The 23,095-nt window shown below is 44.1% G+C and overlaps 1 protein-coding gene across 1 annotated transcript; it reads right to left on the reverse strand.

The window, feature by feature from the left end:
- Window positions 1–1,499: 1,499 nt before the first annotated feature.
- On the reverse strand, window positions 1,500–9,900 carry LOC142663416 (uncharacterized). Its single transcript, XM_075842038.1, has 5 exons — window positions 9,848–9,900; window positions 5,039–5,202; window positions 4,781–4,933; window positions 4,456–4,696; window positions 1,500–3,032 (listed from the first exon to the last, which is right to left on the reverse strand). The coding sequence occupies exons 2-5, from the start codon at window positions 5,099–5,101 to the stop codon at window positions 1,636–1,638; spliced, it is 1,854 nt and encodes a 617-aa protein (XP_075698153.1). The 5' UTR covers window positions 5,102–5,202; window positions 9,848–9,900; the 3' UTR covers window positions 1,500–1,635.
- Window positions 9,901–23,095: the final 13,195 nt, after the last annotated feature.

Raw genomic sequence — 23,095 nt, forward strand, 5'->3', positions numbered from 1 at the left:
AAAGGACCGTTTATGAAGGACAAATCAATAAAGAACTAATAAACCAATTATGACTACCGGACGTTGTCCCGACGCTCTAAGTTGATATTGGATTGAGTGGTCTTAAGAGAAGTTAGGGCAAGTATCTTGTTCCACTGAACTGTACAGGTGCAGCGTCGTAGGATTATAGAGATGAGATCGTAGTAGAGTATTTGGCACAGCCTAGAGACGTCTCCCCTCTCCTCTGATAACGGTGACATTGGCACATCGAGGTCATGGCACATTCATGTGTATTTCAAATCTGCAGGTCTGATTTTCCAGCTCCACACCAGGAAGAGCCCGCACGAGAGAATAAACATTGTCCGAAATGATGCAGAGACAGAAATGTGCAGGTCAACCTCTTCTCCATTATTACCAGTAAGGCTCCTTTCAGATCTGTGTCCTTGCCTCTATTTACAACGGAAACAACGATGCTGTACCGTACGACAGATTATTTACTCATAGCGCTTTTCTTCTCATCAAATCTGATGCAATTTGCGACAGAAGCTCCAACTCATTTGTGAACATAGCCTAAGGGCGCCGATCAACGAGACCACTCGGCGATCGTTTGCTCCTTTCACAAGAGCTCGTTACGATCACTCGTCCCATACATTTCGATCATGTCGGCAGCGCGTCTCCCGGTTTACATGGATCTGCTGCCGACAAGGATAATATTTGCTGCTGCATGAACGATACGTCAGCCAATGAACGAGCATTTGCTCGTTCATTAACTGATCGTTGCCCAATTCACACAGGGCAATGATTGGGAATGAGCGTTCGGTAAATGCTCATTTGCCCAATAATTGAGTCGTGTAAAACGGCCTTAAAGGGTTGTCCACTACTGAACAACTGATGACCTATCTACCGGATAGGCCATCAGTATATTATCGGTGCGGGTCCGGACCCCGCCTAGTTAAGCCGCTCCGGCTGCCTCCGGGCACTGGATGTTAATGGCCCATTATGCGATGTACGGACCTGAAAGCAGGTGTCTCCGTATATAGCATATCGGCCATGCTGCCCAACTGCGGCTCTGCTCCTATTCACTTGAACAGTACTGCAGCTTGGCCACTATTCAGTGGCCGGAGACAACTGCTTCTGGCATGAACGTCCGGTGCCCAGAGGCAGCCGAAACGGCTTAACGGTGCGGTGGTCGGACCCCCACAGATCATGTACTGATGACCTATCTGGTGGATAGGTCATCAGTTGTTCCTTAGTGGACAACCCCTTTAACAGTTGAGGTAGGTGAATCTCAATATAATAACATTGACCAAATCCGGTCCTGATAAGTATTCATCCGGTTTATTTACCAGCTTTTCTCGCTCTGTTTTGCGAACGTTTGTAAATGAGCTTTTCATTTTATCGCCTTTTATTATTTTTTTTTACATTCCTTTCAAATGAAGATATAAAAGACGGCATAAAGACGACCCAACCTTCAGCCAGAGTCTAAAAACCAAAAAAAATTCTTTATCATCCTTGACGTTGATAGTTTTATAACTTTATTAGAAATTGATTAAAAACATATGGGTGAAATAATTTAATATAAACTAGCTAATGTACCACGTGTTTAAAATAACGTGCCACGTAAACCCGCCTCACGTGGTACTTCCTACAGAAGTCTTAAAAACGGCTGGTTTCTTTTTTGTGGATTTTAACGTGTCTATTAAAATGGCTTTTACTTCCAAAGCATTTCCCACATTTGGTGCAGGAATAAGGCCGTTCTCCCGTGTGAATGCGGTTGTGAGTCGTTAAGTTCGACTTTTTTGTAAAACACTTTCCGCAATGGAAGCAAACGTAGGGACGTTCTCCCGTGTGTATCCGCTGATGGGTGACGAGGGTCGAGTTATGTGCGAAGCGCTTCCCGCATACGGAGCACGCGTAGGGTCTCTCTCCTGTGTGGATTCTCTGGTGGGTCATGAGATGCGTGTAATACACAAAGCTTTTACCGCAGTACGAACATTCAAAAGGGGCTTCTGAGTTACTAATCCGATGATGGGTAAAAAGCGCTGACTGTTCTGAAAAACATTTTCCATATTTGTACAGTGGGTATTGCTCCGTCGGCATTTTTTCCGATTTTACCAGCTTAGAATTGAAAAATATCTGGTTGCCGTAGTCACTGTAGTCATTCGACTTTCCTTTGTGTATGCTTATGTATTCAATAAATTCTCTACCATTAATATCCTGAGGGGAGGTGTAATCAAATTGGGCGTTGCTATTGGGTATGGCGAGACTTTCGTCTCCCCAGAAGTCCGGTTCTTCCTTAATATGTATGAATGGATATTGCTGAGTGTGATCCCTGGGTGTATAAACGTCTGTGAGATTTCCCTCGTCACACGAGACCGGTTCCTCCTTAATACGAGGGGCTGGATATTGCTGCTTGGGGTCTGTGAAAGTATAAATGGTGGTGAGGTTTCCTCCGTCGCGTGTGTCCGTTTCTTCCTCAATCAGAATAGATGGGTAGCGAGGACTACGGTTTGCGGCGGGATAGTCGTTGTCGCGGTTTCCATCGCAGGAGATTCGTTCCTCCTCGATACAAATAGAAGGATATAGTTGTGTATGATCTGTAGGTGCAATGAACTCGAGGTCTGCGATACTCCCACAGGAGACGGGTTCCTCCATAACTCGAGGAGATGGATATTGTGGTCTATGATGTGCCGGTGTATACATATCAGCATTCGCGAGATCTTCTTCGTCACACGAGAGTGGTTCAACTTTAATAGGAGTCAATGGATATTGTTGTGTGTGGTCGGTGAGAGTTCCTCCATCACGTGAGTTTGGTTCCCCCTCAATATCAGTAGATGGATATTGTGGATATGACAACAGCCTCGTGCGGGCAGATGTACGTTTTGTATTTCTGTAAATCTTTCCTTCCTGCCCCGATTCTTCACGTTTAGTTCTCTTCTTACTTTTATTAGCCGGCCATAAGCGTTCTTTTTCCGATTCGCTGTCATTTCTACTTTCCGGCGAACTGGCGGCAACACAAGGTATTCTGGGTGTTTGTCTGTAGACAGAGTCACCTGATGGACAAAGTAAAATTTCATTAGATCACCTAGTTAGGTCTTAAAACATGGACATTTTAATTTAAAAAAAAAAAACCAGCAACAAATGCAATTTTGAGACTCCAGGAGGCTGGAGACCAAAATATTAATCAAGACATGTTTCTCAAACTATGGCTCTGTTCACATCTGGAGGTTCCGTCGCAGATTCTGTCAAATTTGACGGGATAAATAGCGCTGAATGCATGCCGGAACCCAAAGGACCCCATTGTAAGTCAGTTGCGTTGGGCGCTGGGGGTATCCGTTGTGTACGATGGATCCAGCAGAGCGTTGTGGCTTCCGTTATGAGTGAAAGCCACGTGTGAACGCACCCCATCATTGTTGTGACTTTCAACCGGAGACCATTGCCAAAAATGAAGACCGCGGGAAAGGAAATATTTGAAGTAACGTAAAGGGGTTTCATACACTATAAAAATTGTGTGCAAATTATTTGACTGTAGCAAGACTAGTCACTAACGGTCCCCTTACATGATCCGTGTAAACGAGCGCCGATCAACGACACAGCTGGTTATACGGGGCAGTGATCGGGAATGAGCGTTAAAATGAGCGCTAGTTTGCACGATAATTGGCCCGTAAAAAAAGGGCCTTTATCAATATACTGTCTGTACCTGAACTATCTCTGTCTCTCATGCAGTCACGTGACCATATGCCTGGTGTTTATCTTCTGCTTGTGTGATGTCTAGTACTGTGTCCACCTACCCACATGTAACCAGTGACCCGCTCTCTGCTTCAATCCTTAAAAGGAACCATCTGCCAGTGCCTATTTCCAGTCTGTTTGGCCAGCACCTACTCTGCCGGGACCACCTCAAGAGGTAGCGACCTAGTAGCCTCCCCGCAGCGAAGACCAGATCCCTGTATAGGGGTTAAAGGGTGAAGACTGGGGAGGCTACCTAGATAACAGCCTTAGTGGTGGCCCTAAGCCGAACCAGTGGAGTAGTCAAGCGGGTCCACAAACCAGCTTAAAACATATAACTTATAACTCTACCTTAAAACAAAGCATGAAAGAATGAGGAAGATTTTTTTCCCTGCTACTTACCATTTTTTCCCTAAACAAGACCTACAAAATGTATTGATATCGGTACCAATTTCAAATAATGAAAAAGCCCTAGGCGTTTCACGTAGAAAAAAATAAAAATGATTATCCGTGTAGTCCCTGCAGTATGTGAGTACACTCGCTAATATACATTCTGCTCCCCCGTCGCGCTGATTATGAGATTTTTTTTATAGCGCTGCCGGGGGACCTCAAGTCTAGTGGCACAGCCTTCTGTGATGATACGACTCTTCGTCCTGTCACCGACTGCGCTGTCCTCTATGTACAAGCAGTAGCACAGCGGGTAGTAGCACATATATAATATCTGGTAATAAAATGGATAACCTCACTTACCCGGTGATGTGCGGTTCCGGTGGTCCTCCATCATGACGTCCTTGTACAGATCCCTCTTACCCGGAGGTGTACGGTTCCGGTGGTCCTCCATCGTGACGTCCTTGTACAGATCCCTCTTACTCGGAGGTGTCCGGTTCCGGTGGTCCTCCATCATGACGTCCTTGAGATCCTTGTGGTCTTCTAGATACTCCCACTCCTCCATGGAGAAATAGACGGCGACATCCTGACATCTTATAGGAACCTGACACACAATGATACAGTCACAACCCAGACACATTATACCTTGTGTTATTATATAATGTCCCAGCATTCCCGGCAGTGTCACCTCTCCAGTCAGCAGCTCGATGATCTTGTGGGTGAGGTCCAGGATCTTCTCGTTGTTCCTCTCATGTGTCAGTGGGTGAGGTGGAGGCTCCGTGATGGGGGTCGGGGTTCTTCTTCCACTTTCATCAGACGTCTTCTTCACCGGAGCGTAATCCTACATAGTGAAAGGTAATAACACATTTCTGTATAAACATATATTGTCCTGGATTGATGTTCATCCTCTTCTATGGTATGTGACATATTGCCGATGATGCCTCACCTCTCCAGTCAGCAGGTAGATGATCTCCAGGGTAAGATTTAATATCCTATCCTTATCCATCATTTGTGCGGTTCCTTAATAATTTTCCAGTCGTTTTTTACGTCTAGTCTAAAATCTAACATCATCAGTTTCTAGACTCAGCCCCATCTTCAATTCATTAGAACCTGAAAAACAAAATAATGCTGGGTGAATGTCCTCGTTGTGACGGCTCAGACCAGGATTGAATTTCTGAAAAACGTAAAATCATATTTAGGTGGTGTAACACATTAATATCTAATAACATATCCCCTGGTCCCACCACTAAGTAAGAGAATCAGAAATAGTTTTGAATGAAATATATAGCTAGAAAACGACCTATTGATCAAATTTGTTATTTTTTTTTAATTTGTTTAACATCCTGAAATCTGGCAGTTTTTACTCTGGCCACTGAGCCTTACAATAGACTGACCCTTCCTGTTCTGTAAAGATCACATCTCAGCATACATCTCATTCTGATCACAGGCAGGAGAGAGAGAGAGAACACCGGATCCACCATTCATAATAGACTGATCTTTCCTGTTCTGTAGAGATCACTTCTCAGCAGTGATTATCATCACAGGCAGGATTACACTGACAGGTAACACCTATATATAGAGAACACAGGATCCACCATTCATAATAGACTGATCCTTCCTGTTCTGTAGGGATCACTTCTCAGCAGTCATCTCATTATCACCACTGGTAGGATTACACTGACAGGTAGCACCTATATATAGAGAACACAGGATCCACCATTCATAATAGACTGATCTTTCCTGTTCTGTAGTGATCACTTCTCAGCAGTCATTATCATCACAGGCAGGATTACACTGACAGGTAACACCTATATATAGAGAACACAGGATCCACCATTCATAATAGACGGATCCTTCCTGTTCTGTAGTGATCACTTCTCAGCAGTCATTATCATCACAGGCAGGATTACACTGACAGGTAACACCTATATATAGAGAACACAGGATCCACCATTCATAATAGACGGATCCTTCCTGTTCTGTAGTGATCACTTCTCAGCAGTCATTATCATCACAGGCAGGATTACACTGACAGTTAACACCTATATATAGAGAACACATGATCCACCATTTATAATAGACTGATCTTTCTTGTTCCGTAGTGATCACTTCTCAGCGGTTAATACTATCACAGGCAGGATTACACTGACGGGTAACACACACACGGGTCATGTGCTAGCTATATATATATATATAGCACACGACCCACCATTGACAATAGGTGATGGACACAACTCCCCTATCCCCCTTTCCTGCACAGTGTCGTCTGCACAGATCACAGAGCATGCCCACAACACTCTCCCATAAAAGTGAATGAACATCTCTAGTCTACAGGCTCCTATGGTCTATGTGGCTGCTGTAAAGTACATCTAATGCGGGAAAAAATGCACATGCAATATATGGGTCATACATTGTATATAAGGACAGAACAGGTGATATATGGGTCATACACTGTATATTATGATAGTATAAATAATATATAGGGTAATATGCTATATATAAAGACAGCACATGCAATATATGGGTCATACACTGTACATAAGGACAGTATTAGTGATATTAGCTAATTTGCTGTATATTAGGATAGTATAGGCAATATAGGAATAATACACTGTATATAAGGACAACAAAGGTATTATATGGGTCATACACTGTTACCTTACATGTAATATAGGGGACATATACTGTATATAAGAAAATGAGAATTAATATATGGGTTATATAATGTAAATAAGCATAGCACATGTAATATAGGGGTCATCCACTGTATATAAGGACAACACATGTAATATAGGGGTCATCCACTGTATATAAGGATAACATGTAATATAGGGGTCATACACTGTACATAAGGACAGTGCATGTAATATATGGGTCAAATACTGTATATAAGAACAACACGTGCAATGTATGGGTCATACACTATATAAACACATTACATGTTATAGAGGGGTTATATACTGTATATAAGGAAATTGCATGTAAAATATGGGTTATATAATGTAAAAAAACACAGCACATGTAATATAGGGGTGATAAAATGTACATAAGGTCATCACATGTAATATATGTCATACAGAGCAGTACATGTAATATAGGGTCATACACTGTATATAAGAAGAGTACATGTAGACATATGGGTCATATACTGTATATAAGCACATCACATGTAATAAATAAGTCATACATTGTATATAAGCACAGTACATGTAATATAGGGGTAATACACTGTAAATAACAGCACGTAAAATATATGTGTCATATACTGTATATAAGGTCAGCATATAAAATATAGGGTCATATACTGTAAATTAGGACATCACATGTAATATATGGGGCATACACTGTATATAAGGACATCGCATTTAACATATGCCCCATACACTGTATATAAGGACACATTTAATATATGGGGCATACACTGTATATAAGGACATATTGTAATATATGGGGCATACACTGTATATAAGGACATATTGTAATATATGGGGCACATACTGTATATAAGGACATATTGTAATATATGGGGCACACACTGTATATAAGGACATATTGTAATATATGGGGCACATACTGTATATAAGGACATATTGTAATATATGGGGCACATACTGTATATAAGGACATATTGTAATATATGGGGCACATACTGTATATAAGGACATATTGTAATATATGGGGCACACACTGTATATAAGGACATATTGTAATATATGGGTCATACACTGCATATAAGCACAGTACATGTAATATAGGGTTGGGTTTTATTCATCCAACATCCACTACAATGTTTCACCTTCTCAATGAAGGCTTTTTCACAGAGAGGGTGAAACGTTGTAGTGGATGTTGGACGAATAAAACCCAATTTTTTTTGAGTGCTGCTTCATTCTTTCTCTTCTCTTGATGTGCAGTATACAAGGAGAGGTCACACCTCTGTAAGAAGCATAGCTCCGGCCCTACCAGGCGTGGAACCACAGTGCTGCTCCTATTCTAAATTATTTCTATGTAATATAGGGGTTATATACTGTATATAAGGATATCACATGTAATATAGGGGGTCATATACTGTATATAAGGATATCACATGTAATATAGGGGGTCATACTGTATATGAGGACATCACATGTAATATAGGGGGTCATATACTGTATATAAGGATATCACATGTAATATAGGGGGTCATATACTGTATATAAGGATATCACATGTAATATAGGGGGTCATACTGTATATGAGGACATCACATGTAATATAGGGGGTCATATACTGTATATAAGGATATCACATGTAATATCGGGGGTCATACTGTATATGAGGACATCACATGTAATATAGGGGGTCATATACTGTATATAAGGACAGTAGATGTAATGTAGGTTCATATACTGTATATAAGGACATCACATGTAATATAGTGGGTCATACACTGTATATAAGGACAGTACATGTAACATAGGGGCCATACACGGTATATAAGGACAGTACATGTAATATAGGGGTCATATACTGTATATAAGGATATCACATGTAATATAGGGGGTCATATACTGTATATAAGGATATCACATGTAATATAGGGGGTCATATACTGTATATGAGGACATCACATGTAATATATGGGGTCATATACTGTATATAAGGACAGCACATGTAATATAGGGGCCATACACTGTATATAAGGATATCACATGTAATATAGGGTGTCATATACTGTATATAAGGACATGACGTAATATAGGGGGTCATATAAGGTATATAAGGACATGACGTAATATAGGGGGTCATATACTGTATAGAAAGACATCACATGTAATATAGGGGCCATAGACGGTACATGTTATATAGGGGTCATACAACGTATATAAGGACGGTACATGTTATATAGGGGTCATACACTGTATATAAGGACGGTACAAGTTATATAGGGGGTCATACATTGTATATAAGGACAGTACATGTAATATAGGGGTCATACACTGCATATAAGGACGGTACATGTTATATAGGGGTCATACACTGTATATAAGAACGGTACATGTAATATAGGGGTTATACACTGTATATAAGGACGTGCATGTTATATAGGGGTCATACATTGTATATAAGGATGGTGCATGTTATATAGGGGTCATACACTGTATGTAAGGACGGTACATGTTATATAGGGGTCATACACTGTATGTAAGGACGGTACATGTTATATAGGGGTCATATTCTGTATATAAGAAAGGTACATGTTATATAGGGGTCATACATTGTATATAAGGATGGTGCATGTTATATAGGGGTCATACACTGTATGTAAGGACAGTACATGTAATATAGGGGTCATACACTGTATGTAAGGACGGTACATGTTATAGGGGTCATATACGCTATATAAGGACGGTACATGTTATATAAGGGTCATACACTGTATATAAGGACAGTACATGTAATATAGGGGTCATACACTGTATATAAGGACGGTACATGTTATATAGGGGTCATACACTGTGTATAAGGACGGTACATGTAATATAGGGGTCATACACTGTATATAAGGACGGTACATGTTATATAGGGGTCATACACTGTATATAAGGACAGTGTACGTGATCTATGGCCTCCTACAATGAATATAAGGACATTATGGATAATCTAGGTTAATATAGAGAGAACATCCGCTCAGTACGGGTAATATAGACGATATACACTGCGTATAAGAGCAGTATATCCACTAGTAACACCACCGGTGTAATATACCGGGACTTACCACCGTCTTCTCTGCTTCCAATAAACTTGAACCGGAAGTTATTTACCGGAAACTCCCAGCTTGCGTTCCAAGCCACTTCCTGGATGTTTCCTGTGACCCCGCCCCCAACAGTACATCACTTCCGGCTGCGGAGGTTTTAAATCCAGTGCTCGTCTCCCATATACCCGCGGTCCAGTCACCCCGCGACCTCACTACCCCCACCAATGGTGTATGCACGGATGACGGGGGTTATATGCACGGATGATGGGTGTAATCCTCCGGGTCTTGTACACTTGGTATAAATGTGGATGTATACACACTCCTGTACATCACGTATAGTCAGTTTCTAGTGATTGCTACTCCCATCATCAACGCAAGCGGACAGTATACTGCCCCAATAGCACTGCAACCTACAGCAAGCGGACAGTATACTGCCCCGATACTGCCGCAACCTACAGCAAGCGGACAGTATACTGCCCCGATACCGCCGCAACCTACAGCATGCGGACAGTATACTGCCCCGATACCACCGCAACCTACAGCAAGCGGACAGTATACTGCCCCGATACCACCGCAACCTACAGCAAGCGGACAGTATACTGCCCCGATACCACCGCAACCTACAGCAAGCGGACAGTATACTGCCCCGATAGCACCGCAAGCTACAGCAAGCGGACAGTATACTGCCCCGATAGCACCGCAACCTACAGCAAGCGGACAGTATACTGCCCCGATACCACCGCAACCTACAGCAAGCGGACAGTATACTGCCCCGATACCACCGCAACCTACAGCAAGCGGACAGTATACTGCCCCGATACCACCGCAACCTACAGCAAGCGGACAGTATACAGCCCCGATACCACCGCAACCTACAGCAAGCGGACAGTATACTGCCCCGATACCACCGCAACCTACAGCAAGCGGACAGTATACTGCCCCGATACCACCGCAACCTACAGCAAGCGGACAGTATACTGCCCAGATAGCACCGCAACCTACAGCAAGGGGACAGTATACTGCCCCGATACCACCGCAACCTACAGCAAGCGGACAGTATACTGCCCCGATACCACCGCAACCTACAGCAAGCGGACAGTATACTGCCCCGATACCACCGCAACCTACAGCAAGCGGACAGTATACTGCCCCGATACCACCGCAACCTACAGCAAGCGGACAGTATACTGCCCCGATACCACCGCAACCTACAGCAAGCGGACAGTATACTGCCCCGATACCACCGCAACCTACAGCAAGCGGACAGTATACTGCCCAGATAGCACCGCAACCTACAGCAAGGGGACAGTATACTGCCCCGATACCACCGCAACCTACAGCAAGCGGACAGTATACTGCCCCGATACCACCGCAACCTACAGCAAGCGGACCGTATACTGCCCCGATACCACCGCAACCTACAGCAAGCGGACAGTATACTGCCCCGATACCACCGCAACCTACAGCAAGCGGACAGTATACTGCCCCGATACCACCGCAACCTACAGCAAGCGGACAGTATACTGCCCCGATACCACCGCAACCTACAGCAAGCGGACAGTATACTGCCCCGATACCACCGCAACCTACAGCAAGCGGACAGTATACTGCTCCGATACCACCGCAACCTACAGCAAGCGGACAGTATACTGCCCCGATACCACCGCAACCTACAGCAAGCGGACAGTATACTGCCCCGATACCACCGCAACCTACCGCAAGCGGACAGCATACTGCCCCGATACCACCGCAACCTACAGCAAGCGGACAGCATACTGCCCCGATACCACCGCAACCTACAGCAAGCGGACAGTATACTGCCCCGATACCGCAACCTACAGCAAGCGGACAGTATACTGCCCCGATACTGCCGCAACCTACAGCAAGCGGACAGTATACTGCCCCGATACCGCCGCAACCTACAGCAAGCGGACAGTATACTGCCCCGATACCGCCGCAACCTACAGCAAGCGGACAGTATACTGCCCCGATACCGCCGCAACCTACAACAAGCGGACAGTATACTGCCCCGATACCGCCGCAACCTACAGCAAGCGGACAGTATACTGCTGCCAGGGGGCCGTGACCGTGTACTCTGTGCTGTACCCCGTTTATACTGCCACTGCTGTACCCCGTATACTGTTGCCAGGGGGCTGTGACAGTGTACTCTGTGCTGTACCCCGTATATACTGCCACTGCTGTACCCCATATACACTGCTGTATCCCGTATACTCCTGCCAGGGGGCCGTGACCGTGTACTCTGTGCGGTACCCCGTATATACTGCCACTGCTGTACCCCATATACACTGCTGTACCCCGTATACTGCTGCCAGGGGGCCGTGACCATGTACTCTGTGCTGTACCCCGTATATACTGCCACTGCTGCACCCCATATACACTGCTGTACCTTGTATACTCCTGCCAGGGGGCCGTGACCGTGTACTCTGTGCTGTACCCCGTATATACTGCCACTGCTGTACCCCGTATACTGCTGCCAGGGGGCCGTGACCGTGTACTCTGTGCTGTACCCCGTATATACTGCCACTGCTGCACCCCATATACACTGCTGTACCTTGTATACTCCTGCCAGGGGGCCGTGACCGTGTACTCTGTGCTGCACCCCGTATATACTGCCACTGCTGTACCCCATATACACTGCTGTACCCCATATGCTCCTGCCAGGGGGCCGTGACCGTGTACTCTGTGCTGTACCCCGTATACTGCTGCCAGGGGGCCGTGACCGTGTACTCTGTGCTGTACCCCGTATATACTGCCACTGCTGTACCCCATATACACTGCTGCCAGGGGGCTGTGACCGTGTACTCTGTGCTGTACCCCGTATATACTGCCACTGCTGCACCCTGTATACACTGCTATACCCGTATACTGCTGCCAGGGGGCTGTGACCGTGTACTCTGTGCTGTACCCCGTATATACTGCCACTGCTGTACCCCGTATACACTGCTGTACCCCGTATACTGCTGCCAGGGGCCCGTGACGACCGTGTACTCTGTTCTGTACCCTGTATATTCTGTGTATGCACCCCATATACACCGCTGTACCCCAAATACACTGACACTGTATATGGGATGCAGTGACAGTATATACAGGGTACAGCACAGAGTACACGGGCCGCTGGCAGCAGTATACGGGGTACAGCAGTGTATATGGGGTGCAGTGTATACAGGGTGCAGTGTCCCTATATACGGGGTACAGCAGTGTATACGGGGTGCAGTGTCAGTATATACGGGGTACAGCAGTGTATACGGGGTGCAGTGTCAGTGTATACGGGGTACAGCAGTGTATACGGGGTGCAGTGTCAGTATATACGGGGTACAGCAGTGTATACGGGGTGCAGTGTCAGTATATACAGGGTGCAGCAGTGTATACGGGGTGCAGTGTCAGTATATACAGGGTGCAGCAGTGTATACGGGGTGCAGTGTCAGTATATACAGGGTGCAGCAGTGTATACGGGGTGCAGTGTCAGTATATACGGGGTACGGCAGTGTATACGGGGTGCAGTGTCAGTATATACGAGGTACGGCAGTGTATACGGGGTGCAGTGTCCGTATATACGGGCTGCCAGGGGGCTGTGACCATGTACTTTGTGCTGTACACCGTATATACTGCCACTGCTGTACCCCGTATACTCCTACCAGGGGGCCGTGACTGTGTACTCTGTGCTGTACCCCGTATATACTGCCTCTGCTGTACCCCGTATACACTGCTGTATCCCGTATACTGCTCCCTGGGGGCCGTGTTCTCTGTGCTGTACCCCGAATACTACTGCCAGGGGACTGTGACCATGTACTTTGTGCTGTACCCCGTATATACTGCCGCTGCTGTACCCCGTATACTGCTGCCAGGGGCCGTGTACTCTCTGCTGTACCCCGTATATACTGCCACTGCACCCCGTATACACTGCTGTACCCCGTATACTGCTGTCAGGGGGCCATGACCGTGTACTCTGTGTTGTACCCCCGTATACTGCTGCAAGGGGGTGTCGTGATGACCGTGTACTCTGTTCTGTACCCTGAATATACTGACACTGCATCCCATATATACTGCTGTACCCCAAATACACTTGACACTGTATACGGGCTGCAGTATCAGCATATACGGGGTACAGCAGTGTACACAGCGTGCAGTGTCAGTATATACAGGGTGCAGCAGTGTATACGGGGTGCAGTGTCAGTATATACGGGGTACGGCAGTGTATACGGGGTGCAGTGTCAGTATATACGGGGTACGGCAGTGTATATGGGGTGCAGTGTCAGTATATACGGGCTGCCAGGGGGCTGTGACCATGTACTCTGTGCTGTACACCGTATATACTGCCACTGCTGTACCCGTATACTGCTCCCTGGGGGCCGTGTTCTCTGTGCTGTACCCCGAATACTACTGCCAGGGGACTGTGACCATGTACTTTGTGCTGTACCCCGTATATACTGCTGCTGCTGTACCCCGTATACTCCTGCCAGGGGGCCGTGACCGTGTACTCTGTTCTGTACCCCGTATACTGCTGCCAGGGGACTTTGACCGTGTACTCTGTGCTGTACCCCGTATATACTGCCTCTGCTGTACCCCGTATACACTGCTGTATCCCGTATACTGCTCTCTGGGGGCCGTGTTCTCTGTGCTGTACCCCGTATACTACTGCCAGGGGACTGTGACCATGTACTTTGTGCTGTACCCCGTATATACTGCCACTGCACCCCGTATACACTGCTGTACCCCGTATACTGCTGTCAGGGGGCCATGACCGTGTACTCTGTGTTGTACCCCCGTATACTGCTGCAAGGGGGGTCGTGATGACCGTGTACTCTGTTCTGTACCCTGAATATACTGACACTGCACCCCATATATACTGCTGTACCCCAAATACACTTGACTGTATACGGGGTGCAGTATCAGTATATACGGGGTACAGCAGTGTACACGGGGTGCAGTGTCAGTATATACAGGGTGCAGCAGTGTATACGGGGTGCAGTGTCAGTATATACAGGGTGCAGCAGTGTATACGGGGTGTAGTGTCAGTATATACGGGCTGCCAGGGGGCTGTGACCATGTACTCTGTGCTGTACATCGTATATACTGCCACTGCTGTACCCCGTATACTGCTGCCAGGGGGCCGTGTTCTCTGTGCTGTACCCCGTATATACTGCCGCTGCTGTACCCCGTATACTGCTGCCAGGGGGCCATGACCGTGTACTCTGTGCTGTACACCGTATATTGCTGCAAGGGGGCCGGGTCCTCTGTGTGATCGCAATTTGAGGTCACGTTACGCCTTGATCTCCATGCAGGTTCAAATCAGGTGGGGGGGACGAGCTCGGAGAAGCAACAGATACACTGAGACGTTTCTCAAGGTAAAATACTTCTGCCTTTATTTGCAGAGACACAGAGTTTATATAGTAAAAATATCACATGACTACGTGCAGACACACATTAATCATTTACATTCTTGTGGTTTCTTCCCTTGTGATTTATGTCACAATGTACATTGTTCTTATCTCTAGTTGTTAATCTGGTGTCTGGTCCTTATCTTATCTTGGCTGTATGCACAGAACTCAAACATCAAACATCAAACATCAAACATCAAACAGACTCCTTTGTGTCTGGTAAGTCCTTGTAGGGCCCCAATTTCTACTATCTACAGAATGTCTGCAAATCTATTCCATTACCTTTCAATAATACCCAACATATATTCTAATACATGTTTTCTCTTCAGCATTGCACTCTTTGAGGTCCCAGATACATTATACATATATTTATTCCATAACAATCCCTCCTTTTGTGATTTTACCAACACCTAAATTCCAATGCTACTTCTATCTCCTGATAGCAAGGCTTCGATCCATTTCTTCACTTGATTCACACAGGTATGTAGGTGGGGTAATCTCACAACACTCTTTCATCATAATGTATAGGCCTCTGATTGAATGCTTCCCTTATTTTGCAAAATGCATAACAATTGAAACATGTAAGCAATATAAACAATATTATGAAACATATCAAGGGTTGGAATAACACATGCAGTATCTTAGTGGCAGTGGGGGAAAATCCTGTAAATATGTCATACCAATGATGGGCACTGGCATCTTTTATTGCTGACAATAAATTTATTACTTCCTTAGCTGCTATTGTAGCCAATATTTTCACTTTACTTAGAGTTACATTATGGGCTGCTATCAATTTCTTTACGTCTTTAGACTTTTGTAACACTTGTTTTAACTCTTCCAGTGGCAAACTTAAATTTCCATAGGGCAAAGGTTCAGGTACCCATATAGTGGACATTATTTCTTCTAAAGTAGGCAGGAACACTATAGTTTGGTTCCCCCAAGTCAAATGCGTCACATTGTATAGACATCCTGAAAATGGTCCTATGAGATTAAACTGGCTAAGGGTCTGCTTGTCGTTAGTTATTAAACATACATGCTGTGGACCTACTTCAATATAAACCTGTAGGTTAGCTTCTGGGATTATAGTGAGTGCGCATACATTATCCTGGTGCTGCATTAGACAGGGTTCATATATCCCTGACTGTTGATTACATACATATCCTTGCTCTGTTAACTGGCACAAATCTATATTCCTTGTCTTATTTTGAGAGTCTATGTGTGTTCCTTTTATTTCTGGCATCCAATATTGTCCTAATAATGTCACCGGGTCAATCATTACCATTGGCATAACAATAAATTTGCATAATAGAGTAGGATTTTTCACATTAAATGCTATTAGTCTTCCTGCAAACCATTTAGGTGTACACTCAGTATACTCAGGCTGTAACAATAACCACGTATCATTTCTCTCTCCTATGGGCAGAATGTCTGTCCATTGCCTAACATGACTACTAAACAATTTATTCTTACAATTATTTATCTGTTCTTGTTGCCACATCGTTTTAAGCGTACATACTGTCCAATTTACAAAAGTTGATACATTCTGTAATGTTCTATATTCGGTTAGCATACTTTCATTAAAAACATTTAGGAACAGTTCATCTATAGCTAACCCTTTCTGTTGTATGGCAAAGGTAGTAGGTAACCATGAGGCACCTATCCTTAATGCAGTAGATGTGTCGTCTCCCACTGAGTTTCATTTGTTCATAACTGTTTCTAACTGTATACCATTCAATACTCCTAATAGCGGGTCATACCATTCTCTTTTTTGTCTATGACAGCTGGGGGATTCAGGGAAGGAAATATTGAAGTGTACATTCTTTTTCTGCTGTTGGGTTACAGCGCTCTTACAAGTGTGTGCGATTCTTTCCAGACTTTGTACTGTTATATGTGGCTTAAAACTATCTCTTAAAATTGTTATCAAGAATACAAAATATATTCTATTTCTTATTTGGCTATTATTCATACATAATATCATCCCATCAGTTTCTTTTATTACAATCGTAGAGTTGAGCCTCTCCTTGTTGCATCTTTCATAAGTCTTATTTATCATTTCGTTTCTATTTTTACTGGTTGTATATTTCTGTCGATACTGTAAATCTGGTTCATAACAACAAAACAACAGCCCCGGCGTCTCTTCTTGTATGCTAATGTTGGCTGTTTTGTCTATGTGAAGGTACACAGTCCCTCCATGTGGTCCTTTTTTCCAAGTCCCTTCGGTTGTAGTCACATTTGTAGTATAACATTCCAGTGATTCTGTACTGATTACGTGTACAGGAGTAGCAGTTCTGCCTTTTTGTATAAGAGCACACGCAACAACCGCCGCAACAACCGCAAAGATCTTCATTCTTCTGGCTGAAGAACCTTTTTACAATGACTGGCATGAATCCAGCTTGCCTTTCCTTCGAGCTTCACTGAGGTGCTTGTAACGAGTAGGACTTGAAAAGGACCATCAAACCTTGGCTCAAGGCTCTTCCTCACGTGTCTTTTGACAACGACCCAATCTCCTGGTTCTAGCTTATACGTCAACTGAATCAGGATCTGGAATGGAAGCAAATACTTGTGCATGCACCTTAGTCACTTGTTTGTTCAGCGTTGATACATAATCTGTTAGTCTACCATACTGCATTTGGAGCACCTGTGGAAAATAACATCCTAATCTGGGAGCCGACCCAAATAAGATCTCATATGGGCTGAGACCTGTTCTTTTTGTGGGCGTATATCTTACTGAGAACAAGGCTAATGGTAGACACTCGGTCCATGGTTTCCCGGTTTCTACCATTGCTTTTTGGATTTTCAATTTGAGAGTCCCATTTAGTCTCTCAACCTTCCCACTACTTTGTGGATGGTATGGTGTATGTAGGGCTTGACTTATGCCTAGAGCTGACAACACATGGTTCATGATTTCACCCGTAAAATGAGTTCCTCTGTCGCTCTCCATCATCTCTGGAACTCCATATCTGCACACCACCTCGTTGATCAGTTTCTTTGCTGTGGCTACGGCTGTAGCTTTGGTTATTGGAAAAGCTTCTGGCCATCCTGAAAAGAGATCAATACAAACAAGCACATACTCATAGGTACCGACTTTGGGTAGTTGAATATAGTCTATCTGCAGTCTCTGGAACGGATATATAGGTCTGGGTGTGTGCTTCTGTGGTACTTTTACAGTTCTTCCAATATTATGTGTTGCACAGATCATGCATCCTTGTGTAAAACTGCTGGCCATCACACTAAACCCTGGAGCATACCACACCTTGTTTACCAAGTCCATCATTGCCGTTTTTGACTGGTGTGTCTCTCCATGTGTTATCTGGGCCATCATTGGGAACATTGTCTTAGGCAGGCACAGTTTATTCTGGCACTGCCAGAGGCCATCTTTTCGTAGCGTTGCTCCTTGGGCCGTCCACTTGTCTTTTTCTTCTTCTGTTGCTTGTCCTTGAAGTTTTTGCAGTAGTTCCGGGCTTACAGCTGGTCTTGTTTCCTCTGGATCTTTTATCTGATATACGGCTGCTAACACGGGTAGCTTCTGTGCTGCTTGCTTTGCCGCTTCGTCTGCCAGGGCATTTCCCCTTTTGTCTCTGGTGAACTCACCTTAGTGTGAGCTTTAATTTTTACTACTGCTACTTCTGTGGGTAACATCAGGGTCTCCATCAAAGTCTGCATTCTTTACAGGTGTACCTGCAGAGGTCAAAAACTGTCTAGCCTTCCATATGGGGCCATAATCGTGTGCAATCCCAAAAGCATATCGAGAGTCAGTGTATATATTTGCTGTCTTTCCTTCTGCATGTTGGCATGCTGCTGCCAGGGCCTTAAGCTCCGCTTCTTGTGCTGAGCGGGATGCTGGTAAGGAGGCTGCTTCTAGGACTACATCTTCGGTGGTTAGTGCATATCCTGTAAGAAAAGATCCTTCTACACAATACCTTGAACCATCCACAAAGAGTATTAGGTCTGGGTTTTGGAGTGGGGTATCTTTTACATGTGCGAACCCCACTGTTTCCTGGGCCATAAGGGCCATACAATCATGTTCATCAGTTTCAGGCAAAAATTGTGACCATACTTTACCTACGTCTTCTCCCCCTTGCTCCAAAGGCAGTAAGGTAGCTGCGTTCAATGTAGTACAGCGGTGTAAAGTAACCTGCTCAGGAAGAAGAAGAGCACAGGTTAATCTCAAATGTCTTGCAGTTGACAAATGCTTAGGTTGTACTTGAGTTAGAATAGCAGTAATATACAAGTTTTGTTTTGCCTTCTCCCTCATCTAAATCCATAAAAACTCGTGTGAGTGACGTCACATCACCTCCTGTGTAACTTTGCTGGAGGGGGATGGTCTCTTACACATAAACCAAAATTGTACCTGATCAGTTCCTTCACCCTTCCCCCCTTTGTGGACTCTGCGAGAGTAATGTAGCAGAGTTCAAAACTACATCTCAACATAACACTAGTTTAACCCCTTGTAATGTGCAACAGCCTGAAACAAAAATGACTTTTTCCTGACAAACATGTTATCTTTACAATGACATAACTCATGTGTGAAATCAAAAATAGAACAATTGTAGTTAGTTATTCAATAAAACAGAAAATATTATCTCTGATAACATTAATTACTGCAAACCAATAAACAGTATAACGGTGGGGGCACATACATTTTCAATACCCCGTGTCTCACAGTATCTGTAGTTTAATACATCTGAATTATCAAAACACATGAAATCTGATCACATCATAACACATAAATATCGTAACTTTTATAACCAACAGCGCTTGCGCAAAAGAGAAGAAATTTATTTCGGTTTGTAGACATTACTGACATATATATATATCTCAGCAGTGCATATTGAGATCCCTTTGTCTCATCAGCCCTGCAGACTGCACCCAGTCAGCCCCCCTCCTCCTCCTCCCAAACACAGCACACTTTAGGGGGGAGGGAGGGGGGTCACACACTCAAAGCTTCTCACAACTTCTCACAACTTCTCACAACTTAACACTTTCAATGCCGGCAAAACAACATACGTATCTGCAATCATTTATCACACCATTGTATAGAAATTATCTACGTTAATGTTTAACCGTACAATCTGACGGCCACCATCTCTATATTATAATTACGTGTTGTTTCATCAGTGAACTAGACTGGAACTTCTGTAAAATAGAAAAAACACTACAAATGACAAAATTAACAAGGTGATTATTTCATACTGATTTGGTTGGGCCGGGCGTGGCCACATCAGGGGCAGGGGGGGGGGCAGCCTCTCCCCTTGGAAACAGTGCGCAGGGGGTTTCCCACCAACAATGAGGACACACTCAACATGAGGTACGGACGCCATTACCGGGCGTCGGCTGGTCCTGTTTTCTAATACATACAATATGACACAAAGTCATACAAAATATCTATATCAGCATTTAATGTTGTGTCCATTCATTTCAAGAATAAGATTACATTTCTTATCTCACTAGCAGCTGTTCTCCACCTCCCCCTTCTCTTATCACACAAGTTGATTCTAAATTATACCATATGGGAATTTACTATAAGGTCATTTGCAACTTTAAAACAACTACTACTTCTATAGCTTCCTTTGCTTTAAACTTTACTTTATAATATATGAATTTCCTCTGACAACCTCCTGCACTTTTACTTCAGTGTATTAACATTACATACATTTGTAGGCTCTTTGTTGCTTTCTAAAAGATGCTACAATCCATCTACTCCAATCTGCTTTGTCATTTGACTCTGTGTGGTTCTGGATTTACAATCCCCTAATAAATTTACACCATTTTAACAGGTGCTTGCTAATTCACTATCCAACTGAGCCAAATTACAACCAACTAAACAATAATCCCACAAAGGATCTGCTCATTATATCATCTATATTTTTCCCGATCTAATCTTCCCGCTTTTCCCATTCCACATGCCTTCATTAACTGATTCGTTCCTTGCGTTGCCTTTTTACCTCCTCTTTCTGCTACTACCTGTTTGGCTGTCAGTCCTTGTGGGTGCTCATCTCGTAATAGGAACACCAAGTTCCCCATAGTTATAAGTGGTCGCCTATGGGCAGACCCTAAGTTACGTAGGGGGTAATTTTCCTGATAGGTGAATTTCTTCTCACCTATTTTAGACAGTTACTTATCCCTTCGAAACTTCTTAATAGGAACACCAAGTTCCTCATCTGACTGTAAGTGGTGGCCTTTTTTGGCACACCCTAAGTAATTCAAGGGGTAAGTTTCCTGATAGGCAAATTTCTTTCTTGCCTATTTTCGACAGTTACTTATCCACTTGATACTTCTTATTTTGTTACAGATTTTAGCTACTGACAGATGAATTTCTTTCTCATCTATTTTAGACAGTTCTAGTTTCCGTACTTACTCTACTCTGGCCAGAGGATCTTTCCCTTTCACAGTCCTTTTATAACTTTCCTCGTCTGAGACACCACTCAAGGAGATATCCTCCACACCATAACAGTAATATGACAAATATTCCTAATCCAAATAACAAGGCAAACGTAAAATCAAGCTGTTCTTTTGACATGCCGGATTATCAGATTGCACAAAATTCTGGAATTTTGAGCTGAAAATCAGTGCATGATAATCTCCGCAAGTACCTCAATGCTGTACACACATTTTCGGTATTTTGCCGGATTATCGGAAGTTTTTTCCCAAAAACAATTTCCTTATTCTAAAATGCATTTGTGACACAAAACTGGGTTTCTACAACATTCATACAAATACTGTCATGGAGATCAGGCACTTTATCCTGAGGGTAGGATTACATATAGACTTGACCAGATTTTTACACTAAAAATACCCTCATGTGGCCCCTCTATCCCTCAGGAGTACTACCGGGAAGGTGACCTACCAGACAGGAAGGTGCAGAGCAGAGTTTGTAAGAATTAAGTCTTCTTACCTTGCTGCAGCAGTGGTCTGCACGTTCCTTCGTCCGGGTGGTCGCCATTCAAGTCCCGGGAGATCCCCTAGGTGGGGTGCCGTCCTTCTGGTCAAGTCCCTGGTTCGGGCGCCATTTTCTGTGATCGCAATTTGAGGTCACGTTACGCCTTGATCTCCATGCAGGTTCAAATCAGGTGGGGGGGACGAGCTCGGAGAAGCAACAGATACACTGAGACGTTTCTCAAGGTAAAATACTTCTGCCTTTATTTGCAGAGACACAGAGTTTATATAGTAAAAATATCACATGACTACGTGCAGACACACATTAATCATTTACATTCTTGTGGTTTCTTCCCTTGTGATTTATGTCACAATGTACATTGTTCTTATCTCTAGTTGTTAATCTGGTGTCTGGTCCTTATCTTATCTTGGCTGTATGCACAGAACTCAAACATCAAACATCAAACATCAAACATCAAACAGACTCCTTTGTGTCTGGTAAGTCCTTGTAGGGCCCCAATTTCTACTATCTACAGAATGTCTGCAAATCTATTCCATTACCTTTCAATAATACCCAACATATATTCTAATACATGTTTTCTCTTCAGCATTGCACTCTTTGAGGTCCCAGATACATTATACATATATTTATTCCATAACATCTGTGCTGTATCCCGTATATACTGCCGCTGCTGTACACCGTATACTGCTGCCAGGGGGCCATGACCGTGTACTCTGTGCTGTACCCCGTATATACTGCCTCTGCTGTACCCCGTATACACTGCTGTACCCCGTATACTGCTCCCTGGGGGCCGTGTTCTCTGTGCTGTACCCCGTATACTACTGCCAGGGGACTGTGACCATGTACTCTGTGCTGTACCCTGTATATACTGCCGCTGCTGTACCCCGTATACTGCTCCCTGGGGGCCGTGTTCTCTGTGCTGTACCCAGTATACTACTGCCAGGGGACTGTGACCATGTACTCTCTGCTGTA

Source organism: Rhinoderma darwinii, chromosome 11, assembly GCF_050947455.1.
Source record: "Rhinoderma darwinii isolate aRhiDar2 chromosome 11, aRhiDar2.hap1, whole genome shotgun sequence".
Lineage (NCBI taxonomy): Eukaryota > Metazoa > Chordata > Amphibia > Anura > Rhinodermatidae > Rhinoderma > Rhinoderma darwinii.